General features: G+C 43.8%; 1 protein-coding gene across 1 annotated transcript in view; it reads left to right on the top strand.

The window, feature by feature from the left end:
- The window catches only part of SV2C (synaptic vesicle glycoprotein 2C), a 195,471-nt gene that overhangs the window by 38,465 nt on the left and 129,362 nt on the right, over positions 1-27,644 (top strand). Inside the window, exon 2 of the mRNA XM_046667521.1 lies at positions 9,704-10,382. Coding sequence (XP_046523477.1) covers positions 9,803-10,382 — 580 coding nt within the window. The 5' untranslated portion in view covers positions 9,704-9,802. The remainder of the gene's footprint in view (positions 1-9,703; positions 10,383-27,644) is intronic.

Below are 27,644 nucleotides of genomic sequence, written 5' to 3'. Positions count from 1 at the left end.
TCACAACGAAACAGGGCCTCTCTTACATGCTTCTGGAAGTTCTGAACTGCCATAACCTTTCTGAAGGACAATCTGATATTATATATAAAAATCATCAAAATTGTATATAAAAATCCTCCTTTCGACCTCATGAATTCTCAGTAAGATCTACTACAAGCATGTACATCACCATGTTATTAATAATATTAAAATAGTGTAAACAACCTCAATGCCCAATGATAGGAGACAGGTTAAAGACAATTATGGTATACTATAAATAAAAACAGGGGGAGAATATTTAAAAGCATGAGGAATTTGTCAATATAATATGTATGATTAAAGCAGGTTATAAAACTGCCAACCTGAGTCAAGAGGGTGGACTGAGCACAAGCTAAATGCCCCCTCCCCGGCCCCATATACCCTATTCCACATACATGGATGATATATCAAGATGTTCTTTAGGTAATAAGTAGCTCACCTCAAAAGAAAGAAAAAGAAGACTTCGGTTGCTGCGTAAGTACAGGAAGACATAGCGGTGGGTGGGAGCTGACAGTGTGCCTCCCAAGTTAGGGCCAGGACATGGTCAGCGGGCACTGTAGGGGCCAGGAACACACTGCATGTCTCCACCTGGAAGAAAGGACAGTCCACAACTGTCCTCCATACACAGGGCTGGGAAAGTGTCGCCCAGCTGAGATGGAAACCCTGAGCCTCCCAGTATCTCCGCACAGTGTTACATCCGTTAAATCCAGAATGGAGCCACTGATAGAAAAACCAGTTCAGACCTCTGTGAACCTTATGGGGCTCTAGCAGGGGCAAACTCGAAACTCTACTGGGGGAAAAAAACCCTCAGGATGCTCACAACTCCAGGTGCAAGCAGGAGAGGATTCCTAGAGAACAGGGGTTCTGAATTTTTTGGTTTGGTCTCAGCACCCGATTTTCACTCTTAAAAATTCTTAAGGACGAAAGAGGTTTCGTTGTTGTGGGTTATATCCATTGTTATTTATCATATTAGAAATGAAAACTGAGAAACTTTTTGAAGATAGTCCACCAACCCAGTGAATGGGAAAATTCACACCTGAAGAGTTAGAGATAATCAAGGAATCTAACAGGGGCTTCAAATCCAGCTGTGCTGTACTATCTAAATTAATCCTAGGCTCAAGCCATCTGCATCACCTACAGATTGGAAGTATAATTGCTAATTGTTAAGAGTGGGGGTCTCTGGGTGGTAGAAATAGGTATGATTTTCATTTTATTCTTGTGACTTTCTGTATTTTCCAGCTATTTCTTAAGCATGTTTTAGTTTTGTAATCAGAAAGAATACTGCGGTACTAAATTGAATTAAGATACTTCCTCAAGAGAACATTGCTCACTTTGATTCACTTGAGAATATTCCTTCCATCAAGAGGTCTGGGACCCTCTGAAAGGTCCTTAAAGGTAAACGTGTTAGTTGTTTGGATAAGGCCTTTGAATTTCACTAATCTGGAATTGGAGAGATTTAGACAATTCCTGAGGCCAAGTTGACCCTGGCTTGGGAGACCTGTTCTTAAAGCAAATTAATTGTGTCAAATTGCATGAAAAGAATATTAACATACTTAAAGTCAAAATTTCCAGGCTCTTTGAATGACTTATTACTTAAATACACTTTATTTTTGCAGCAAGTCTATTTAAAAATCATAGGAGATTACATTTTGAAAACTTAATTTCAGTTTTTGATAGATTTGAAATAAATACTGTATTTCATTTTAGAAATCCTATTTTAATGTAGACTTTCTGCCTCTCCTCCTGCTTCCCTCATTAATTTTAATTAGCGAGTTTCATGGTATTTTCCAATAGAGATGTTAGAATTTTAAAGGATCTTGGCTTTTATTTTAATACTTCCCATTATTATTAGTAGTATTTGCATTGTGTATATTATGAGTATTTCCCATTGCATGTAATGAGGATGGCTCGTTGGTGTCATGTTGAGGGTGGGGATCTTCTGTTGTTAGGAAAGGTTGGGTAACATTTAGACAAGGTTCTTGAGAACAAGCTTTGTGCTGTGACTCTCCTAGAGTAGAACATCTGGAGTATGAGATAGCAACTTCCCAAAGTTATTTGACCGTAGAACTTTTTCCTCTCAGAGCACCTGGCAGGACCACATATTGTGGATTGCACTTTGGTGAAATGCTGATCCAGACGACTCCCTCATGAAGAAAGGAGAGATCATAGAGTTGGCCGCCCTATGGTGCTTGTGTCCTTGTTTAATAACATTGCTTTCTAGTGTTTTGTTTTTTATTTTTTGGTGAGGAAGACTGGCCCCAAGCTAACATCTGTGCCAATCTTCCTCTATTTTGTATGTGGGGCACCTCTATGGCATGGCTTGACGAGCAGTGTGTAGGTCCACGCCTGGGATCTGAACCCGCAAACCCTGGGCCGCTGAAGTGGAGTGCTCGAACTTAACCACTACACCACTGGGCTGGCCCCATAGTGTTTTATTTTACTAGGTTCCTGGTTTCAAGAAGTTTACACTCTGATAGGGAAGATCGTCCCACTCATGGGTAACCAATCATATTCATGGTTAACCAATCGCATTCATGGATAACCAGTCCCATTCATAGATAACCAATCGTACTCATGGATAACCAATCGCATTCATGGACAACCAGTCACGTTCGTGGTTAACCAATCGCATTCATGGATAACCAATCCCATTCATGGTTAACCAATCGCACTCGTGGATAACCAATCATATTCATGGTTAACCAATTGCATTCATGGATAACCAGTCCCATTCATGGATAACCAGTCGCATTCATGGATAACCAGTCACATTCATGGTTAACCAATCGCATTCATGGATAACCAATCCCAATCCTGGATAGCCAATCACATTCATGGATAACCAATCCTGTTCATGGATAACCAGTCTCATTCATACATAACCAATCCCATTCATGGATAACCAATCCTGTTTATGGTTAACCAGTCACACTCATGGATAACCAATCATATTCATGGATAACCAATCACATTCATGGATAACCAATCACATTCAGGGATAAGCACAAAGGAGGACATGCTTCAGTGTCAGGAGGAAACCGACTGCGCTTCACTGGGAAAACTGCGCTTCACTGGGAACATGTGAATACGTTAAAACAATCATGAAAGGAAATCACTTTGTGAAACCTGCGGCTTTTGAACTGCTCCTTGAAGAATGGGGATTTACACATATTTACACCTCAGTTTAGAGGTTTGGAGGGCAAGAGGCATCCTTAAATGATAAAGTCTGCTGTCAAAGACTTGGACAGGCTGGGGTGATAGATCAGTTTCTATTTTCTCATCTCAAAATGTGCTCTCCTCCCTCCCAAGAGCTTCTTTTCAGAATGCCCTCTCGCTGCAGGTCTGGGGTTCTGCATCTAATGCTGGTCACCGTCAGATAGCGCCACTATTTCACAAGGTTAGGCCATATGAAGTAGCAATGCGGATGTTTTTACGAGGTACTTAGAGCTCCGACAAGACCCTGTCCATCTTCTTACCCTTCTGCTCCCTCCAGAGCCTGTCTCCAGACCACCAAAGTCCAGATCTCAGCATGCTGATCTTTTTTGTGGACAGTTAGTTTAAGGGGCTTTAAACCTGTGCTAAATAAGCCTTTCAACAAATATTTCTTTCTGGAATAAGCATATTCATAATCTAGATGGTGTACTGCACCAAATCTCTCGGACTGTGTTCTTTTAATAATCATACAAAACCAGAGCATTTTATTGAATGCAAATTATACCTCAATAAAATTGGTTTTAAGCTTTTAAAAAAGTCACCATTTTCAGACATATGAAATTGCCTTAATAAAAAGCTATCTAGTTGTTTATAATCAGTCCTACTTGCAATGTGGGTGGCGAATATTAAAGGTTGCGTTTCTTCCTGACATTAATCATAAATTAAAATGCGTATTAGTTTGGAATAATGCATTATAGTATCCCTCAAAACATTTCTGGGGGGTGGCCCCGTGGCCGAGTGGTTAAGTTCCTGCGCTCCACTTTGGCAGCCCAGGGTTTTGCTGGTTCGGATCCTGGGTACGGACATGGCACCACTCATCAGGCCATGTTGAGGTGGCGTCCCACATGCCACAACTAGAAAGACCCACAACTAAAATATACAACTATGTACTGGGGGGATTTGGGGAGAAAAAGCAGACAGGAAAAAAAAGAAGATTGGCAACAGTTGTTAGCTCAGGTGCCAATCTTTAAAAAAAAAAAACCTTTAAAAAAAAAACATTCCTGGACTTTGTGCAAATTTTAGATGTTCACTTCGTTGTCTTTTTATCTTAACGAAGCCCTATTTTGTGACATTACTACAGTGTCATCACATATGGTCAGATGGAAAGTGATAAGGCTCTCCTCCGGGTGGCTCGTGTGCTCCGTGAAAGTCTTGACCAAAATCACACAGCACTGAGTTAAGGCGAAATGTCATTCCCCACTTCTCGGGCTTCCACTCACATACAGGAACTTCTCCTGCTCCCCAGGAGAGACAAAAGTGGGGAAAACACTTAGAGCTTCTCCCTCCCCCACCCACACAGCCCCAGTTCTCCCCAGGAGAGAAGGAGCGGTTTCTCTGGTGAATTGGGGGAAAGACCTTGGCCTGCTGGCCTCAGCGCGGGGGGAGATGCTCCCCGCAGGTCTGCAGAGTTGGAAGCTCCCTGGATGGCCAGCCTACACAAGGAGTCCTGTGGGGTCCAGCATGCCTGGACTGGGAAGAAGGTGTGGCATCAGAGATGAAGTGTGGGCACAATTTTCCATCAGCTGGCAATTGATCACCATTTGTCTTCTTTGTTGAATGTCTCCATTAGGTCCAAATTTAGGAGGGGAAGAGGGTTGTTCTATGACGAGCCCCTACCCCCAACCCCAGCACAGGCTCCCATTTCTACTAAGAGGTGGCAGATGTAGTGGGTGAATGGCTGGGCTCTGGAGAAGGATTGTCTAGGCTGGAATTCTTACTGGGCAGGTTTCAGTTTCCCCATCTGTAAAATGGGGATTTTAAAAGTACCTACCACATGTGTCTGTGGTGAGGATTATTGTTGGGCAAGAAGACCTCTGAAGCGCTTAGCACGTGGCCGACATCATAATAGGTGAGCTGTTATTATTGTTCTCATTACTCTGAGTGCACAATGGCCTTAAAGAAGTTTAAACACAGTTCTTAAAATGATGGCCTCTCCCAGCCTCCAGAAGATCTAGAATGTTTTGGGCAGGAGGAGCTATCCAAGATCTTTTGATGATGAGGGGTAAAGCAGAAGGAAGGACTGGAGGTTGGGCACAGTGTGGGGAAACAGAGAAACATCTGTGTGTGTGCATGTGGGTTGTGCATGATGGGAACATGTGTAGGATGGTTTTGAAATAGTGTGTGGTGTTTGCTAGTGGATACGTGCTGTTTGGCATAAACCATCAAAGAAAAAAAAGAACTAAAACTCTATTTTGCCAGGATAACTCTCATTTGTGTGTATAACTTATTATTTGTGCAAAATGATTGACATATACAATGAGTTTGCATATCATTAAATATATCAGATAAACTTTGCTGTAAATATTATTCAGTTGTAACAACCACTTCTATAAATGTAGTTTCTAATCAGGTGTGGGACCTACTGCTCAGCATGAGTAACAGGGCATATAAACAAGTATTTGTTAAATGCAAATTATAGGAGCTGTGGTTGATGCTCTGCCCAGAACCTCTTGGGTCCCTTTTGTTGTCACCGAGCTCTCCTCCGCTGGCTCCAGTGTGCCATTGCTTCTCGTCTTCAGAGGCCTGCCTTGGGTGACTAGAACTGCTTTGCCTTTGGATGCAGAGAGCTGGAAGCGCCTGGACTCCATCCTCACCCTGGGTGGCCCTGAGCCCACAGTGGACAGGTGTGGGAGTATGAAAGCCCAGCATTGCCTCAAGTGGGAATAACTCTGGGGCATAACTTATGTTCCTGAGTCATCAGGAGTGATAACTGAGGATCAGGCTGGCGCTCGCCCCACAGGACTGCCTGAAATTGCGGTCCTGCTTCCATTGTCCCCCTCCCTTACCTGCTCCCTCCACTCCCTTACCAGTTCTTCCTTCATAAAGGATTCGCAGCTGATTCCTCATCGCAGCGTCTGCCTCTGGGGAACCTGAATGAAAAGCACTTAACACATGTCGAATTCTGTCCTGGACACAGTGTAAGCACCAGCTCATGGAATCCTGCCCGCGCTGTGAGGTGGTTGTCATCCCCCTTATTTCGTGGAGAGGTGCACCTACTTGAATAAGGAGGAGGGGCAGCGTGTCCTTCCCTGGGGGTGGGTAGAGGTTGTTGCTTTGCCTTCTTCCCTGCCCTCCTGGCCCACAGACATCTTCTTTAACACGACTATGTTATCGTTTGAAGTACAGCCACCACCTTGGGGTAGTTTATCTGAACAAACAAGACCATATTTTGAATTATTATCCATAAAAAGCGCATCACTGATGAAAGATACCACAGCAATTCTCTTTGTTTCAGAACCTACCAGACGATTTAGCAACGGGGCTATAAAACCAGTTATGTGAATGACTAGGAAGAACCTAGTGCGTTTAGTAAGGCTTCAGGGAGAGCGCTGGGTAAGGCAGACTATGTGAGGCAGACGGGAGGCGGGGCGCGCCTTTAGGGTCAGACACACCTGAGCTTGAGTCCCAGCATCTCCTCGGATGAGCTTTGTGACCTTGGGCTGGTTATTTAATCTCACTAAGCCTTAATTTTCTTACCTGTAAAGTGGAGACTAGAATATCTATTTTGTAGGATCTAAGTAAGGATTAAATAAAAGAATGGCTATAAAGTTCTTAGCACAGCGCCTGGCATAAAGTAAGCACTGAATCAAACAGGTTTTCATTAAAACGGAGCCTGGCACACATGACATGATGTAACTCAGTGATTCACCCAGAAGCAGAGGTGTATTATTTTCAGACATTGACAATGCAATAAGCAGCTGCTCGTGGACATCCTGGTGGCCACCCCTGGTGTGCAGGCCACACCTGGAGAACCGTGGGTCAGTGCAGCATGGCTTCTACACAGACGCCAATCTGCTATTTTCCTGGCCGTCTCTGGGATGAACCAACCTTTTTGCATTTTCCGTTCACCAGAGAGAGGAATAGCCATGCAGTACACCTCTGCCCGCTGAATACTCTGCCCACTAGCCAAGCATCTCACACGTTTTCCGAGACTACATAGTAAAGATGGTACAGCTGTGTTTCTTGTTTAACAATTTATTTTGGGGTCGTTGTAAATTCACATACAGTTGTAAGGAATAATACAGAGAGATCCCCTATACCCTTGACCCAGTTTCCCCCAAGGGGAATATCTACAAACGTCTGATTTTAAGCAGAATTTTTGAGTAAGTACTTAAACCTACCCTTATTTATGCAAAAGCACTGAAAAATCTGGTTTGCTGTAGTGAGACTGCAAACTACAAGACCCACTGTCTCTCCTGTCAGGATCTGAGAATCAGCCAGCCCGTCGTTTTTGGCATGAGAAACCTTGATTCAAAAGGAGAGCTTATATACACGTAGTCCTTGTTTTGCCCCAGAATTAAAACTAAGACTTTTACAAGAAGCATTTTTTCAAAAACGAAATGATTAATTGTAAACCTCTTTTTCATTTTTTTCCTTGCTCACCTGATTAGATTCCTTAGAGAGTTAGCATTACCCGCTTCCCAGCCGCGACCATGACGATGGAGACACCACGCCTGTTTTCTCTCCCAGAGGCGGCTCCCACGCCAGGGCCTTTCTGGGGCTGAGAGCCCCATAGAGCATGTGGTAAAAATGTTTGTGGCCGGGAACAAAAGCAGAAAAGCTAAATGCAGTCGGCCTGTTTACCATTTATTAGCAGCATGTCTCGCGGAAGCTCTCGGTTACTAACACAGCGGGGTGCATCGCGGGGATGGCTCTGCGGCCCTGCTGCCAGCATCCGACCTCCCGCACCGGTGGGCGCGGCGCTGGTGTGCACGGCGCTGGTGTAGGCAGGCAGAGCGGCTGTGCGGCGTCTGATAGGATCTCCAATTTATGGATGGTAGAGCAGTTGGCTTTATTTATTGTGTGAAATGTTTTAAGTTTGCTTTTAATTTTTAAAGTCGGAAGCTCTCTCCATCTCCCACATCGTTTGTCATCACCTCCCTTCTCCTTCGCTTCTCTTTTTTTCCTGCCTCCTCGAGTTTCTGAGCACGCCATCCTCAGCCCCCTTTCTCACTGCCTTCCTGTCTTTCCTTACTCTTCTCAAAGATGCTCCCACCTCTCCCTTGCTGCCTCTCAGCTCTCTAAAAAGAAAGAAAAGGGAAGACAAACAGATAAATCCTTTATTAAGACATTTGGCCAAAACCCTTGTAATCCTGTTTATTTCAGATTCATTTTGTTGTCTTCCAAACCCGGGCCTGTGCGGAGCCCTGCTCTGTTTTGCCTACTGGGCATTTGTAGGTATTCAGTGGTAATGGCGCACAGTCCATTTATAGACAGTTTTTTTCCTTTCTTGCTGGATTTGTGCTGTCTGAATGAGCTGTTTAAATATATGTTTGTAATAGCCACTTACCAAGTGTTTTACACCGGGTGCAAAAGGAAAAAGTAGAAATGACTATTATATAAATCCATGTTTGAAATGCAGCCACGGCCTAGGGCTTGGGGAGTGAATGATGGAGGAGATGACTGTCTCACCTTTATATCATCTGTGAACAAGGGTGGGCCTGACACTGGCTCCCTTGGGCCACCAGAGGAGATGGTCAGTGGGCAAGTGAAAGATCAGTTGCTGTGAGGTCACCCCGAACATAATGAGCTAAGACATAGGGGCCGTCAGTGAGAAAGAGACCAAAAGATGGGTCTTGGGAGACTGCCGACTCATATCCAGGACAGCAATGAACTGGAGGAAGACAGGTGTGTGTGTGTGTGTGCGTGTGTGTCCAGAGATGAAGAAGGTAGAGACAAAGCCTGGGGCGCTTAGAGGGTGGGGTTGTGGTTGCATGTGGCTTACCTGTCCCTCCTGGTCAGGGGGTAGTTTCTGAAAGGGCAGACCCCCGACTGGACAAGCCAAATAGTTGAGTTCAATGATGATCAAAGGTGTCTGTGCAGTCATTTGGTGAACTCTGCCAGTTTCCTACAGATGTGATTGATGTAATAGGGAAATACTCTTTGGCGGTTTGGGGTGCATGTAAGTCTCTGTTCCCATTTATTGGAAGGAGGTACAGAGCAGAAATGCATTTCACAAATATATACATGATTTGATAGCATTGTACATAGGGCTGCTTGCCTGCTTTTTGGTTTTCTTTCAATGTAAGGAAATAAGGTCAGACAGGATTTTCCTGTATTCTGGTTTTACCTTTGTGGTGTGTGTATACGCCTGTGAGCAATGTTATTTTTCTTAGCCAGAGTATATCTTTATAGCACTTTCAACATGTGTCGGATGTACTTTTAAAGGTGCCAGACACCCTGTTTTATTCTCAGGGGAGTACCTGTGTATTCTATGCAGAGTTACTTAGGGGGAAGAGTTCCTTAAAAACAAAACAATAATAATAACAGTAAAAACCCTAAATACTCCATGTGCTGATCACACTTGAGCAGAGAACCAGCATCCAGTGTGCATGTGTACGGTGAGGTCAAAGAAAGGGAGGCTAATTCTGTGTCTTAGTCCAAGGGGCAGTGAAAAGAGACCAAGAAATGTGTGGTGAAAAAGACAGAGAAAAAAAGAATGATCTCTCCTCTGGTTTTTCTTCTCTTGCAGTTCCATTTTGAACCCAAAGTGGATGATGCTGTCAGGGCTGAACCACTGACCAGAGTCTGAAAAATTCCCATCTTCTCGTTGGCCATCCATTGAGATAAGATGGAAGACTCTTACAAGGATAGGACTTCACTGATGAAGGGTGCCAAGGACATTGCCAGAGAGGTAAAGAAGCAAACCGTAAAGAAGGTGAATGAAGCCGTGGACCGGGCCCAGGACGAATACACCCAGAGGTCCTACAGTCGGTTCCAAGATGAAGAAGAGGATGATGACTATTACCCGCCTGGAGAAACCTATGATGGGGAGGCCAATGATGATGAAGGCTCCAGCGAAGCTACAGAGGGTCACGATGAAGATGATGAGATCTACGAAGGGGAGTATCAGGGCATCCCCAGTATGAGCCAAGGGAAAGACAGCATCGTGTCAGTGGGGCAGCCCAAGGGTGATGAGTACAAGGACCGACGGGAGCTGGAGTCAGAGAGGAAAGCTGACGAGGAGGAACTAGCCCAGCAGTATGAGCTGATAATCCAGGAGTGTGGTCACGGTCGTTTTCAGTGGGCCCTTTTCTTCGTCCTGGGCATGGCCCTGATGGCGGATGGCGTGGAGGTGTTTGTCGTTGGCTTCGTGTTGCCCAGCGCTGAGACAGACCTATGCATACCAGATTCAGGATCCGGCTGGCTAGGTGAGTGCGTCATGTCAGTAGACAAATTCTGAAAGTGGTTTATTTGTTGAGCACAGTTCACAAATGCAATAAATGCTTTTCATCTAGAGCACTGCATTTTTCCCCCAATACTCTATGATGAAAATTTTACACATGCAAAAGAATCAGAAATATTGTACAGTGATGCCCGTAAATATCCACCACATAGATTCTATAGTTAACATTTTCTGTTGTTTTGTTTGTCACTTATCCATCTATCTTTCTATCCGTCCATCAATCCAACTTACATTTTTATGCATTTCAAAGTAAGTTGGAGCAATATATTTAACTTATACTATTATAAATGTTTCATTGTTTTCTCCTTTATTAACTTCCAGAAATATGTCCTTGGAAGTTAATAAGGCTATTATATGTAACTTATTTCACACTTTTCTAAATACAGAGATGAATTCTACAAAACCCTGACAAATGTGATTTCAAATTCCAAATTTCAAATTTTATGTATAACACTATGGTTTAAATATTTTGTGGACCCTGCTTATTTTTATTTTTCCTACCATCTATGTGTATGTTTGCTTGTTGATTTCTTCAATTAGGCTTCTTCATAGAATTTTCTCTAGATGATTTTTTGTCTTTTTCAAAGTTTGTACCTTTGTGCCTAAACTGGAAAAACTTCATTTCCTCATATGAATCAAAAATCTATTTCAAATCGTATTAATATTTAAATTACATGTGTTAAAGATAATGTGATTTCTCTATAAAATATCTAGATAGCAGACTTGATTTTTATTTTAAAGTTACCATGCACGCAAGGTTCATATTGTTAGGAAGCTGTAGTTAACGCTCCCACTTATTTCCCATGTGGGAGAGAAAATAAAAAGGCCGAGACACATGCGCCCAGCGGAATATCCCCAATAACATAAGAGTCCACTTCAAACACTCGGGCCAGAAGTCACCAGGACTCCAAACCCCGTCTGCTAAGCATACCTCAGAGAACGTGTTTACGAGCATATTAAATCTTCATGTGTTTCAGAGTCTGTGAAAGAGAGTAAGAAAACTTACTATCTTTATTTCCAAGGGGCTTTTTAAAACTAAAGCTTGAAAAACAAAAGTATACAACTGTTTTTGTGGAAACCTAGTAACTTTATTAGGTAATGTTAAAATCATGGATGCTGAGAAATTTTCTGTGTGAAAAAAAATTAAATACCATTTCCTAACTTGCCCTGTGACAACACAAGAGAGAGAATCGTGAATGAGAAAAGGATTTGCGTCTTATTCGTCTGACATGTGTGTCTTTCATATGACCCCCTCCTAGCGATGTTTCCTTCATCACTGAACTGAAAGATGCAAACGCACCAGAGCAGCCTGAGGGCGAAGGTGGGGGGCATAGTTTGCATGTTTTTGCTGGTAGCCTCATTTGTGTGTTCAACCATCAGAGCGCAGAACATCATTCGCAGGAGGGTCCTCAATCGTTTGTCAAATTGATCTTTTCAGCATACCTGTTTTGTATCTAGCACTGTATTTTGTTTTTGTTTCTTTCCTTTAATGAGCAAGTATACCCACTGTAAGCCTAGGCATCAAAATATTTACCAAGATTTTTCTAAAGGACTATGTCAGGAGAATATTTTAAGAAGATAGATCCTTAGAAATATATCCACACAAATATTTAATAATTGCAGGCTTACATTTAGAATAAAAATCTTTCCATGTTATGATCCTAACTTTTATACTGAAAACATTTCAGAAAAGTCTAAGCTAATCTTGTCCTTGTGCCTTTATCTTCTTGGTGCTGAATGGAAGCACGGGATCCCACATGGTTCTCTCATCAGTCTGTCCTGTAGACCTGTAAACCCTGATGTTGTTATGAACCCCCAGGTGGCGTTCAGAAGTGTAGATAATGCTGTGGAACAACGGGAGCACAGACATTTTCATCTTTCCATAAATGTTGCCTGCTTTAGTGAATTAGAAATGTGTCCCCAGGAGTGCATAGTTTCACTCAGTGTTGTGAGTCCCCAACAGAAGCATCTTAATGGTTTCATAACTGTGCCCTCCAGACTTGCATTTCAATTATTTTGCCATTGTAATTTCACTTATAATTGCATTCTAGCGCGATCTTTTTTAGACAAGCGTTTAAATTGTTTTGCCATTTTCATTTCATCGAATAATAGCTTTGTAATATAATTACCACACTAAGTCATAGCAATGGGATCAAAATGCAAGAAGGAAAGATGTGTGACCCATGTTTGGTGGCATTTGAGGGATATAGATTTGCAAAATTTCTCATTTGCTACTAAGCATTGTGTCATTTTTCTCAAGGAAGACCAGAAACAAAAAATGTGAACCAATTTATGTTTTAATTATTTGGGAGATAGACCCTCTCTTTGTGTTTGCTAGAAGATTGACGTAAAGGTGGCTAAGGGCACACCGTGTGTGTGTGTGGTCTGTGTGTATCTATAACCTTGTTAATTGGGCTGTGAAGAAATTAGGGTAAATAATTATCTAATGAGCTGCTCTTTGGGGCCATGAGTGCAGTCATTCTAAGATATTCCATTCTCTATTCCCGAAGTCTGTTTATGGAACACTTATTATGTGCGAAGCACAGTGTTACCTGAGCGGGTAACAGGACAAAAAGAGACAAGGATTCTGCACCTAAGGAAGTTATAGTCTAGGATGGAGGAATCATAAATGTCTGCAGATTACCAGGACAAGGAAGCAAGTACCCATAGCCGTGAGAGAAATGTAAATAGAGACTTCAGGCTGGGAGACCGCGTCATGGTAAGGACCTGACTAAGGCTGTGGAGAGAAGGCATGGACTTGAGAGCTGTTCCAGGGGTCAAGTCGGCAAGGATTTGGCCATCATTTAGTTTGGAAGGGGGAGGAAGCAAGTGGTTAATGAAAGGAAGGCAATTCATCAAATTAAATAATGTGAGAGTACAGGTTTTAGCATGAGGGAGAAAGAGGAAAGGTTTAGTTTTAGGCTTCTCACTTTGAGATCCTTGGGGGTGTCTGAAGAGCAGTGCCCAGTGGGCTCTGTGCCATTTGGGATCCATCTCATTTAAGATGAAACTGCCAAGGACCTTAACCAGGGAGAGGGCGGTTTCCTGCTGAACTCTATTTATGGGGCTGGTGGTAAGGAAGACGGAGAAAGAGAAGCCAGAAGGAGGCGCAGGCAGGAGAGAGGGGAGGTCTGGACAGTTGCTGGGAGAAGGAAGGGCTGTGTAACTCTTAGGCTTGCGGGAAAGGCTGGCGCGGGTTTCTCAGGTCTGCATTTAAGAAGTTACTGGTGCTGCCAGTGGCTCTTAAGAGGAAGACAATGTGCAAGGCAAAGTGAATAAACGATTCTGTAGCTAAATAACAAGAAAAAACTTTTTAAATCTTATCTGGAATATCTGTGACTTCAGTTGCCACTCTGGTCTTACAATAGTTTCTGCGTTTGATAAAGCAGTAATTATGGAGTGGCCATTATGTGTGGGGTGTGGCCCAAGGCTCTGTAAGGAAGATTGAGATGAATAAGGCTTGGTTCCTGTTGTCAGGGGAAATCATATTTTCCAGCTGTTGGTGTCTTAGTGATTTAGGCAAACCCCGTCATCTTAACAATGAGGGTAGGAGACCTGGAGAGTGTGGGGAACGTGCCTTGTCCGTGCTGGGTATTGGCTGAGAGAGACTGTAGACCACATGTGCCACTTCTCCCAACTCTCACTCACACGTTCCTTCCCGGGTGTCTAACATTTCCGTTTAAAGTCCTCTTGATTGGGTTTACTCCTGGAAGAATACAAGACTCTCAATTATTGGCAAAAATAGACTGCTCTGGTATTTCAAGCAATGACCTAGAAATTCACCATTTTTTGTGGACTCCAAAACTGTAATTACCTGTTGAAGTTACACATTTTTCTCCCTTTTCCAAAACCCTAAAAGAAGATGTTGCCTGCTTTTTACTTATAGGCAGTACATAATGGCAACAGGCACAAATGAGAAATCTGATTGCCTCTGAGAATTAACCTGTAAAATCAGCCATACTGCTAAGTCGTCTGAAAGGGGCAGAGCAGCAGAAGTTAAAATAAAGAGAGGGAATGTGAACCCCATGGCACCACGGGTTTTGTCTGTGTTGTTAACTACTGTATCCCCCTGCCCAGATCAGTGCCTGGTACGTAATAGAATCTCAACCAATATTGGTTGAATGAATGAATGACAGCCTCTGAGATCGTTAACACTTTGAGACCTCGTTGCTGATATAGGTATATCTACAGTAAGAATGTGTTATTTCGAATGGGAATTCATCGGTAGTGGAGGAACACAAGAGGGAAAGCCACAGATGCAGATGTTGGCAGTGCCCTTCTAAATGCTGCTCAGGGTTGGGGTGCCCCGAACTAAGGACTTAACCTATGTGGTTTGGGGGCCACATGGATCCCTATGGTAGGGAAGGCTGCATTAGGCCTGGAGTCCATGAAGACATGAACCCGTAGCAAAGACCTGTCGTTCTAATGCATCAAAGCAAGTTGATTTCAAATTCAGCTTTCTCTAGAGTTTGCCCGTCAAGAATGTGCCTGCCAAGGACGCCAGTTGTCTTGGCAATTCAGTTTTTCATTTTAGTTAACCAATTGGCATTCTGGTTTTTTCCATCTGTCATAGTGAGGTTGGCTATTAGGAGTCTGCTTCTCCCATAGATCTGTCCTGGGCGTGTGTGACATGTTCAGTTTCTGAATGTGTAGGACCAACGTCCAGACCAGGACTGGACCAAGGTAGCTAGCACCCTGGGAGGCCCACCTCGGCGGTCACCCGGGATTCCCAGAGAAATATCCTATCTGCAGTACATCCCAGTTTTCCTTTAAAACATCTACAATATTAGCTGGAGTGATTGGCATATTGGGCAAAATCAGAGGTAGACCAAGAACATCAAAGCTTTAAGATGAAGATGTTTGTAGATGCGAATGGAATTTTACTTGACATTTTTCTTTCATTTTTGGAAACTCTTGAAAGTTTTAAAAAATATTTCTAAATAATTCTAGAATAAATATGTATTTTTGTGAGTTTGGGACATATTTTTAGCTAGAAATGGAGCCAAATCTTTTATTGACAACTATAATGTTCATTCAACAAAAATTTATTGAGCGCCTACTATACGACAAGCACTATTTTAAACTCTAGAGGTACAATAGTAAGTAAAACAAAAAAAAGTCTCTGGTAGACTTTAAGCATGTCTTTTAACCTCTCTTTCTGTAGTTTTTACCTGGATGGGGGAATTCCTTGGAACATGCAGAATTCTCCCTCTCTCTTTTTTTCCCTTTGCCACTTATAGAAAGGGTCGTTTCCTTGAAGGCTGAGTTGGATGGATCTGACCTGAACCATCAAACCTAATTTCTCTTTCTCCATCCTACTATATGCTCCTTTATTCCTTTAGGTATTAACAGAAGAAATATTCTGGTGGGGTTTCTCACTGCTTTATCTCTAACTGTCTGTTTTTTTTTAAACCCAGCTTCAAGTTTCTGAGATCTCCCTTTTTTTAGTCCCATTGACTGTTGCTCGCCACTAGCCTGCAGGCGTAGTGCAGGGACTGGCTGACTGTGCGTTGAGCCGGCCTTTGTAGGGTGTGTGTCTGCCCTGCCAGTGCTGCCAGGGAGAGCAGCACAACCCAGCTGATAACAAAGAGTGACGCAGTTTTTCCTTTTAGCTTTATTCCAAGATTTTGATCATTTGACGTCTGAGTGTGCTCTCAATTTTAAGACACATAGCCTTGTACCCTAAAAGCATGGGCTGCCCCTTTCAGGATCCGCAAGTCTGTCCTCTGCCCAATCCCTTGGCCATCCACGGCTACCTCGGCGTCTTGGAGGGAGGCTTGATCTCCGTTTTGTGTGCGCTCTCTGGTCCTGTTTAACTTCTCAGCTGTCACAGTGGTCCTAATCGGAATTACAAAGTTCTTGGCTCCTGGAGAACATCCTGTCCACCAACACTAGCAGAATCTTATTTGGATTCATTATTGCCAAATTGGAAAAGAAGACTCAATAATTCATGGCCATTGTATTCCTGGCTCCTGTCTCCTCTGGTGTTCCACCTTCTCCTGAGAGAAGCAAAGTTTATGACATGGAATTGGGCCAGTAGCTTGAAAAGATTTTTCCATCCACAGAGTCAGCAATCCATTTTCACAGGACAGGAGTGAACAGAAACTCCAGGCTACGTTCCTGAAACTTGTCAATAAGTAGCGTCCTGGGACTGAGAGTGTGATGGTAAATGTCCTTCTGCCACCCAAAGGGTCACTGGGGTCACGGTACAGCTTTGAACCTGAAGGCTGATTCTTGCATCCTGAATCCCTGTATCCTACATCCTGGGACATTCCTGGACGAGGATTCTGATTCGCCAGGAGTACTGGCCTTTCGTGTCCTGATTCAGTCTGGGACTCTCCCTGGAGTCACTGGAGAACTTGCCGATGTGATGTCAGTTGGATAATTGGTTGATTGTGGACTTTGGTTTAAATAAGGCGGTCTGGATTGTTAATCATCTAATAAGTGCCTCAAGCCAAATATAAACTATACAGACGTGTAGGTTTGAATTCCAAACACCAAGACACGGTTGCACCCTTTCTTGGGAAATCTAACCCCTCAATATTTGCACATACAAGAGCTTTTAGAGGACCTCAGCTTCCTGCGGAAGGCTTCAGAAACTGGGAAACTGCTTGATTACATTCATCTTGAGGAATTAGTCTGATAAATTACTGAAGTAAGTATTCCCAACCCACATATTTGCAAACTGACGTTCTTACCTTAAACTTAGGAATTTCCTGTTGGCCTTTTTAAGATTGTGAGAGAAAGAGTAAAAGAGGTCTCTGAGTATAGTTCTTACCTTCAATTTCAACACTGAGGTCTCTAATCAAATACAAAATGATGAGGAAACAATGGCTTCTTCCAGTGAAAATTTTTTTATGTAAGGAATTTGCTTAAAAAGAGAAAGCAATGATCTTTAAATTATTTTCACATCTCTCTAACAAAGCCTAAGATGATAAATTTTAAGTTATGTGTAGTTTCCCACAATAAAAAAAAGGCAGTCTACTTGTGCATATTAGGAATGAGGAAATATTTCTAAATATTGGAAGATTGCTTATTTCTGCCATTAAATTTCTTTTCACTCTCAAGGCAGCGCCTGGAAACAGAGAAGCTGACAGCTGAGAAGTGCTGAAAGTCCTAATGGAAGCACTTTCCGTAGCCAGCTTGCATTGTGGGGCTGCCATGTGCAGTTCTGCAGGTTGTGACCTGCACCAAGGCACCTGGCTGGTGGTGAGGGGGTGCTGGAATCCAGCCCTCCTTCTACTCACCAAGCCATTGCCCCTGGCTTGGGGCTGTTTCCACCTGCCTTCAGGAAGGGATGACTTTTGCTAATTCTTCTGTTTCCAGGAGGCTCCATTTGTCATCTACCCAGATGAACACCTTTTCCCAATGAACATGCCTTCTATGCCAGGAGGCTCTGTGACTTTGGGATCAACACCAGGTAGTGGGGACCCTGAGGAGATTCGAAAGGAAGAGGGAGATAAGAAAACATGGTCTTTACACAGAATTCGAAATATGATGTACATCCGAAAATAAAAAAAAAAAAAAAGAAAGAAACCATTGTCTTACCCTTCCAAGAACTTATGGCAGATTCAGAATCTTCCAAAAAGGGAGAAGATCAAAGAGAAGATCAAAACTAACGCGCAGATGTAACTCAGGAGGCGCCCCCTCAGCAGTTACAGTTGGATATTAAGTCCAGTCAGATTAGAGGGAGGTTTATTTTAGCACATTGCATATCTAGCAAGCTTAAAATATTTGGGAAATGTTGAGAAATGAGGGATTTTCATGTTTGTAAACGCACTGGATTTTACTTTATTTATTTTTTTAATTTATTTTTTATTGAGGTCATATTGTTTTATAACGTTGTATAAGTTTCAAGTGCACATCATTGTATTTTGACTTCTGTGCAGACTACATCATGTCCACCACCAAAAGTCTAGTTTTCATCCGTCACTGTGCACATGTGCCCCTTTCCCCCTCTCACCCTCCCCCTGCCCTCTTCTCCTCTGGTAACCACCAGTCTGCTCTCTGTGTCTATGTGTTTGTTTGTTGTTATTGGTTTTTTTTAATCTTCCATATATGAGTGAAATCACACAGTATTTGGCTTTCTCCCTCTGACTTACTTTGCTTAGCATGATACCTCAAGGTCCATCCATCTTGTTGCAAATGGCAAGATTTCATCTTTTTTATGGCTGAGTAATATTCCATTGTGTATGTATATCACATCTTCTTTATGCATTCATCTGTTGATGGGCACTTAGGTTGTTTCCAAGTCTTGGCTATTGTGAATAAAGCTGCAGTGAACATAGGGGTGCAGATATCTTTTCAAATTAGTGTTTTTGTGTTCTTTTGATAAATACCCAGAAGTGGAATTGCTGGATCATATGGTAGTTCTATTTTTAATTTTTTGAGGAATCTCCATACTGTTTTCCACAGTGGCTGCACCAGTTTGCATTCTCACCAGCAGTGTATGAGGGTTCCCTTTTCTCCACATCCTCTCCAACACTTGTTATTTCTTGTCTTTTTAATAATAGTCATTCTGACAGGTGTGAGGTGATATCTCATTGTAGTTTTGATTTGCATTTCCCTAATAATTTGTGATGTTGAGCATCTTTTCATATGTCTGTTGACCATCTGTATATCTTCTTTGGAAAAATGTATGTTCAGATCATCTGCCCATTTTTTAATTGGGTTGTTTGTTTTTTTGTTGTTGAGTTGTATGAGTTCTTTATATATTTTGGAGATTAACCCCTTAGCAGATATATGATTTGCAAATATCTTCTCCCAAGATATTTGCCAAAGCAATCCTGAGAAAAAAAGAATGAAGTTGGAGGTATCACATGCCCCGATTGCAAAATATACTACAAAGCTACAGTAATCAAAACAGCATGGTACCAGCACAAAAACAGACACACAGACCAATGGAACAGAATTGAGAGCCCAGAAATAAACCCACGCCTCTGTGGACAGCTAATCTTTGACAAAGGAGCCAAGAACATGCTATGGAGAAAGGAAAGTCTCTTCAATAAGAAAAAACTGCTGGGAAAACTGGAAAGCCACATGCAAAAGAATGGAAGTAGACCATTATCTTACACCATGCACAAAAATTAACTCAATAGGGACTAAAAATTTGCATGTAAGACCTGAAACCATAAAACTCCTAGGAGAAAACATAAGCAGTATGCTCTTCGACATTAGCTTTAGCAGTATGTTTTTGAATATGTCTCCTCAGGCAAGGGAAACAAAAGAAAAAATAAAGAAATGGGACTACATCAAACTAAAAAGCTTCTGCACAGCAAAGGAAACCATCAACAAAATGAAAAGACAACCCACCAATTGGGAGAAGATATTTGCACTGCATTTTAATGACTTGGAACAATAGAATTAGAGAGAATGCATCTAGAAGGGATGCTGGGGCAATGAAAAATGGTGTCATGGGAGGGTTTCAGGTCCCACTCCCAACCTGGGAGCATGCATGTATCTGTGGCCCAGAAATTGCTGCGTTTTGTTTTGGAAAAAAAAAAATTACCAGGAAATGACATTTACAACTTTCATCAGTCATAAATTTCATTGTCTTAAGGTTCCTATTTTACTCATTCCAAAATCCGACACCAGGAATTTTCTCTCTAAGGAACGGGGGGAACCCCGTTGCCTGTAAGGCAGTATGATTGAGTCTCTTCCACCTGGGGCTTGTTTGGCTCAGCAGGACTGGTGGCGCTTGGCTTCTCTAGAGCCACCCCCCGCCCTCTGTGTTGAGCCTCAGAGACAGGATAAGCCTCCTCTTTTTATCCCGCAGAGGCAGCCCGGCGCTGGAGAGTCTGGGTGGAGAGCTGGGCAGCCCCGAGGCTCAGAGCCCAGGACAGCCCAGGAGGAAATTTCCAGATCTGATCTGATCTTGATCGTAGCTGGGTTTTCCTTCCAACACTAACCTCTGTATCTGGCATCTCAGGGGCAAGAAGTGCAGCCAAAACTAAAATTAGGGGAATGGGCATATTAAAGAAGTGCTCCCTTCAGTCTCTGAAGGAGGGTCCTTGGGGGAGGCCAGGACGGGGTGCCCTTGGGTGGTGGGAATGGAGCCTGTGCAGATTTCATACTTTGTCCACTTTATCTGCTTGTCTCACAGACTTGCTTTCACACTGCCTCCCCTAGTAACTTAGCATCATTGTCCTTGATAACTGACATCAGTATAATTACCATTTTTTTAAAAAAGGAAAGAAAAGACCCTGCTTTAGGACCTTGGACTGTCCTGGTTATGCCACTGATGAGGGAGTGCTCACCCAAGATAAGACCCACCAACCTACATGTGGCCAGGCTGGGGCGTGGTGGACTGGTCAGCATCCATCTGTGCCCTCATGTCCCCCCAGCAACCTCATAAAAAGGGAGGGAAAGGAAGAAGAGTGTCCTCTTTCCTGAAGCCCAGGGAGCTGCTCACGGAGAGAAGGACCGAGCCAACCACCAGGCGCTTTTGCAGCGAAGACGGCCTCGGAGCAGCTAGGATGCAGTTTGCACTCCCACAGCATCCTTGATTAGTGCCTGGGAGAGGAGTTCTGTTTAGATGCACAGCACAGGATCAGGCTCTTCGCAGAGAAGGTAAATGGGCTGCTTAACGCTGGTGTGCACTTCGTGAGTCAGGAAGAGAGGGTGTGAAGGCTGGGCGTTGCTCTGCGTGACACGGGGTGTTCATAAGGTGCTTTCCAGCCTTCTTCTAAGAGACTGAGATTTTTTTGTTGTTCTTCGGAGAAACAAGCATTTTGGGAATATTTCTGTTGCGTTTGAATTACCAAAGATCAATACAGCAAATAAATTATACATTCCTGATGGCTTTTGGTATTCAAATTTGGGTATTTATAGTGTCCAAAGAGAAGAGAATAAGTTGTTTTAAGTAAAATCTTTACCAAGAATATCTTTGTCCTGGAGAGGGATTTGCATGAACCAAAGTGAGATGAAATCTATGTCCCTTTTCTGCAAAGAGGCTGACTCCACGTGGCGGGAAGGCCGCCCCTAACTAGTTAATATGAATATAATGTGCCACCAAAGGGAGGAGAGAGCCGGGGTGAGGGCTCACGTTTTAAGCTCCCAAGCTAGTTTCGGGATGGGGTCCTTTTGCCCTCCCAATGACTAAGTGAAACCAGCTCTACCCGAGGGGCCTCTCCTGCCCTCCTGGGAGGTGGTGATGCCCTTGTCAGTGGGAGAGCAGGAGGGGGCATATTAGGAGAGGCTCAGAGAGCGGGCTGTTATCTCCAGATTCAAGAATCCCGTTTACCTCTCTGGCCTTGTGTGTGTTCTTTCCCCCCAACCCTTCTGGGACCATATCCTTTTATGTCACCATCCTTGGCTTCTATAGGCTCACTCAGGGTGGATCAGCAAAGAGATTTCTACCACACTCAGGAAAAACCTCCGAAGATTCAGGATGAACAGGAAAACACAGTGTGTTCACTCGGTGTGGAAGGCAAGGCTGCCGTCGCTCCAGCAAATGCCTCCTGTCAGTGACGGAGCTAAAGCGTAAGGAAGATGCTTCGCCCATTGTGAAGGAGGGAAATCGACGGACAGGAGCAAGCTGTGTGATGGTTAATGACGTTCAAAATTGGAAGGAGGGATGATAAATTGGATAGCAAAAAGCAAAAGGTAAAACAAAACAAGAAAAACCAAATAATAAACCAAAAAAGAAATTTTAAAACAAGAAAAAATTCTGATACCTCCTACAACATGGGTGAACCTTGAAAACATGCTAAGTGAAATAAGCCAGACCCAAAAGAACAAAACATTATATGATTCCACTTATGTGAATTATCTAGAAGAGGCCAAATCATTGAGACAGAGATAGGGTTGGAATATGAGGGCTGCAGGCAGAGAGAGTGGCGAGTTACTGCTTAATAGTTTCTATTTGGAGTGATGAAAATGTTTGAAGAGAGATGGAGGTGATGGTTGCACAGCATTGTGAATGTAATTAATGCCACTGAATTGTACTTAAAAATGGCTAAAATGGCAGATTTTGTGTTATATAAGTTTTAACAGAATACAAAAAGAAAAGAGAGAAAACAGTTAGAAGGAAGCCCTTTTGGAGGTGGTTGGGTGCTCCGAGCCATCTTCAGAGATGGATGGCGTTCACCTGTCTCCTGTGTTGGAGGAGATACTGGAACTGGCCGTGAGTCCTAGACAGATAAAAATGTAAGAACAGAGGGGCCAGCCCAGTTGCATAGTGGTTAGGTTCACACGCTCTGCTTCGTGGCCTGGGGTTCATGGTTTCGGGTCCTGGGCCCAGACCTGCACACCGCTTATCAAGCTATGCCGTGGTGGCGTCCCACATACAAAATAGAGGAAGATTGGCACAGATGTTAGCTCAGGGACAATCTTCCTCACCAAAAAAAAAAAAAAAAAAAGCAAAGAGAGAGAGAACAGAGCAGCTTTTCCTGCCCCGTTTCTTGCAGTTCCGCAGGGATCAGGGTCCTGATAGGGCTCCAGTTCTTTGTCAATAGTAGCTGCTCCTGTAGCTTCCTCAGGGATTCCAGAGTAATTCTGGTCATGGGTTTGCTGTAATGGCCTCCCACATGAGAATGTTCTGGATTTCTGAATTCCTTTTGAGCCTCTTGGGGAATGTTTGAGAGTAGAGGGAGAGATTTGGGTGTGGACAAGTGATTCTACTTAAAATCCAGAGGGGAACGAATATATAACCTGGAACATTCTGTAGGCAATTTTTAGTTCACTGGGAATCTGATAAATAGTCATTAGATTAGAAAGTATGATTTCGCTTATGTAACTTTTTTGAGAAGTGAGGTATTTATTTAGATGGATAAAGCTTCTCTCTAAAAGTCAAGCGCTCTTCTTGTCTAAGCCCATCTTTTAAGTGGAAATCAAAATGTTTTATGTTATTTCTAAATGGATCATATACAATTTAAATGCTTCCCGATGATTCAGGGCGTCTATTTCTATTCTTTATACAATACTTCATTTTTTCTTTACCCCCTTCCATCATCCTGTCACTGCTGCCATTGTACCTGCCTCTAATCATCCCCTGAGGTTTCTGTGCTGTGGATGAGGAAGCTAGATACCTAGGCTTCTTAAGAATCTTCATGTTACAGATGAGCAAACAGACCATGAGGAGGAGCCGAGAGCCCCCAAGTAGTGGCTCGACTTGACAGCTGGGGCTTTGTACCAGATATTCGGGGTGTCCAGAAACCACATTCAGGGCTCTGGCTAAGTATGCACAGGAAGCACACTGGAAGTTTGGCTTTTGGTCTGTTACTCTGTATCTTTTTTTCCAGTCGCAAACAGCTCTCTGTGGATAAGGCTGGGCTCCGCTGTGCACCAGTTATCCCTTGAAAAAGAGAAGTCAGGGAGCCGGCTTACATTATTGTTACGGGTTAGGGCAGGGTATAAATAAGTGGTTTAAGAGTTTAGGATAAATGTAAGGTAAATTTAAGGTTTTGAAATTTTGACTCCTTTCTTCTGTGTAACATGGTCACTGGCCATGACTATGATCTTTCATTCTCTGGGCTCCCTTCCTAAAGGGTCTTTGGGATGGAGACTCTTGTCCCTTCCTGACATTGCTCTTCTGATCACTCCGGGGGAAGGGGTGGAGGGCTGTGTCGCATCGCATCTCTGCTCACAGTGCTTGCCAGTCAGTGTATAGACTAATTTCAACTCCTTGGAATGGCATTTGAAGCTCTCCGCGATCTGCGTCTGATCTATTTTTCCAGTCTTATCTGCCACCCACTCCCCTTTTGCACTCCCCTTTTGCAGTAGTGCAAAATCTGGGTCATTAGAGCCGCCAGCTAAAATACAGGATGCCCAGTTAAATTTGAATTTGAGATATTTTTGTATAAATGTCTCATATAATATTTGGGATATACTTATATTAAGCTATTATTTGTTTACCCGAAATTCCTATTTAACTGAGCAGAATGTGTTTTTATTTGCTAATCTGACAGCCCTGCTGGCAGTGGTGATGACAGCAGGGGCAGGGGGATTAGAGACTGTTCTCTGCCTTCTGTGTGTCAGGCATCATGTCACTTATATTAATTTCACTATCTCGTTTAGTCCGAATCACGTCCAATCTCAGACCTTCTGAATCATGCTAGGCAATGGCCCTGGGAAACTGTGTATGTTTTATAAGCATCCCAGGCGATTCTTGTTCAAAGAGTCAGGTTCAGAAACACCGTGACCTAGACCAGTGCTTCTCAGAGGGAAATGCACAGACAAGCCCCCTGAGGGTGCAGGTTTTGATACGGCACGCCTGGAGTGGGGCCTGAGCTGCTTCATGCCAACAAGCTCCCAGGTGATGCTAAAGCTGGTGCTTCTGAACCCCTTTGATCAGCACTGTCTTAGGTCCCCCATCCATGAAGCAGCAGCATCCCCAACAACTGTGACCACGAAGGTTAGAAATGATATTACGATTTTAAACAATGGAGGGGGGACGATGATGTAAGTGGGAGTGTTTTCCTTATTCACCAATATACAGTAACGTGCATCAAAAGGGAGCTTTCTGTGCCATTTTTGAGGAAAGGTTTTCTTTCCAAAAAGTGAATCTCATCCACAGCTGAGAGACGCACATTTGTTTTTTATTCCACTGCAAGGGGTATTGACTTCTGTACGCCAGTCTTCCTCCTATGCAGTGGGGGGCCTCACAGTCTCTGACCACATTTACAGCCCTGCATCCCAGAATGGACCCCAGCTGTGCAGGGCACAGTGTGACTCTGCTTTGTGGAAATCGTTTCTCAGTGCCAGAGCCGTGGTGATACAATTATGGTGTGACTCTGTCAGGTTTCTTTTCCCCTCCTATCTACATGAAATTAAATGGCTTTTCTGAGGGTAACTTGGTTTTCTCAGCAGAAACTAGTTAAATCAGAAATATTAAAACTACCACTGTGTTAAAAGAACTGAAAACTGGAAGAATTACCCAAAGTGCTCACAGAGACAAAAGAAAGTCCTGCGGGAATCAGTTCAGCTGTAACACACACCCCCAAAGGGAGGCAGGCTTTGTATGTGAGAGGTGGCTGGCTTCTCACCGCCTTCCGTCTGTTTATTTAATTATCTATTTACTTTTCTAATTAATAGATTGGAGATGTCTTTGTGAAATGCCACCTTTCAAAATTTAGCAGTTCTCACACGGAAAGAGCACCAGCAGGGGCTCATCCACTTCATTCATTCCCCCACTCCTTACTGAGTCCGGCGAGACACTGCACTCTGCTCTGTGACGGTCACAGAGGTCAGCCAGACAGAAAGAACCCTGTACACGAGGCGGTTGTGTTCAGAGCGGCTGGGAACCAGGACCGAGAGGTTCCTTCTGTCTGAGGGAGGCATGGACTTAGCTGAGGCTTCAGGAGGTGGTGGTGTTTGAGCCAAGCTCTGAACTGTGGTTAGAGTTTGGACTTTTTCAGAGATGAGGGTGGAGAAACGGCGCTTCTGAGGGAACGGACTGAGCGAAGGCACAGAGGCAGGACAGTCTTGGAATAGATTGCGGGTTGGTGTTGTTGCAGTGGAACGTACACAGACGGGAGCAGTTGGAAAGGTGCAGGGGTGGGGGGCTGGCTACCTGCTCGCGGAGAGCTTTAGATGAGTGTATTCTGGTGCGGGTGGGGAGCCCTTGAGGAGGTAGCAGAGAATCCATGCTTCCAGAACTCTCATTCAGGAGACTGCTGTGTTTGGAATGGATGGGAGTGGAGCAAGCTGGCGGTCAGTTAAGGTTCATTTGCATTTGAATGGTCCAGCCAGTAGGTGGGTGAGGGCAGAGGGACTGTGGAGGAGAGGGTGTTTTCCAGTGAATTCCTGGACCTTCGCAACCGACTAGCCATGGGAGCAAGGGAGAGGAACACATCACATGGTACTGAGGCTTCACGCCCAGGTGTTGGGTTGGGTGGCAGTGCCTTAAATATAAATTGGAGTTCTGGGATTGGTGGGGAGGTGGGGAGAGCCAGTGTGTGGGAAGGAAGATGAGTTTGGTTACATGTACTGTGAGCACAAGAACTGAGTGTCTTATTCACACACTTCCCTTAGCGGGTAGCACAGAGCCTGGGTGGTAGGTGCCCAGTGAATTTCTGTGGAGTTTGAGGTGCCCACCAGGCTGCTCAGGAGAAACTGTCCAGGAGGGCGTTTGGATGTGGGTTCTGGGGCTTGATGGGGAACCAGCCCTAGAAATGGGCCTCGGAGGGACCTTGAATAGAGATGCCGAGCCCATACGAGAAGATAGTGCGTTGGAGGGGAGAGCGTGAGGAAGAGGGGATGGCCCACGACAGATCTTTAGTGCGTGCTTCGGGGGTGAAAGGAGGAAAGTCAGAAAATAAATGATGAAGGGTGGGAGAGGTCTCGGCTGCCTGGAGGCCACAAGCAGAAAGGGTCCCAGAACGGAGGAGTGGTCACTACTGAGAGCACTTCAGGGGGCCATGACTGAGGAGGGGACCTCAGGGACGGCAATGAGAAAACTCTTCCAGAGAGTGGATAGGACGGATGTCACATTAACTGTGACACTGAGTTTTAATGTATATTTTTAAAGGGAAGGAAGCAAATGAGTGTTAAGGTAGTGTGGTATATTTGTTTTGGCTAATACTTCTAATGAGGTAATTATACCATTGATTGGAGCAGCTGAAAAAATATTCATCATCTTCTGCAAGGGAGAAATTACAGATTTGTAGCCATTATCTAATCCTTCTGTGTCATTATGTGCCAATAATCACATCCGGAATACATATAGGAGATAAATTGGCAGACCAGGAGAGGACTGGGTTAGCTGCTACTATCTCATTTTATTTATTTCTCCAAATTGAAAACTGTGTCAGTGACTGGTACCTCTGGTTTAACCATAAAATAAACTTTGTTGAAATGTTCATGTTTAAGCTGACTAATAGCAATGATAAGTGGCACAGAATTGCCCAGGCCAGGGGTGTGGAGGGGACAAGCAGCTCCCAGCTGACCACTCCCTTGGGGTGAGCTGACTCAATCAGCGTGTCCTCTAAGACCACACTACAACTCTACCCCCTGGGTTTCTGCTGATCAGTAAAGAAGCCTCGTGTCCCCCCCACCACTTCCCCACACTGGGCACACTATGTTTATAATGCAGGGACCTGGGCATGTGGTGGTGGCTCCTGAAGACTCCCACTGCCCGCCACACAGTGTGTAGGATCCCAGATCGTCTTTTCTCAGAGTCACAAGGCAATGCATTGATCCCCCAGAGATGCCATTTTCCTCCCTTGGGGAGAAATGTATTCTTATAGCTGTGACATGAGAGTGCATCCTGGATGGACTGCTGTGAAGC

This window comes from Equus quagga, chromosome 7 (genome assembly GCF_021613505.1).
Source record: "Equus quagga isolate Etosha38 chromosome 7, UCLA_HA_Equagga_1.0, whole genome shotgun sequence".
Lineage (NCBI taxonomy): Eukaryota > Metazoa > Chordata > Mammalia > Perissodactyla > Equidae > Equus > Equus quagga.
This window is presented reverse-complemented; position numbering and strand designations above follow the sequence as displayed.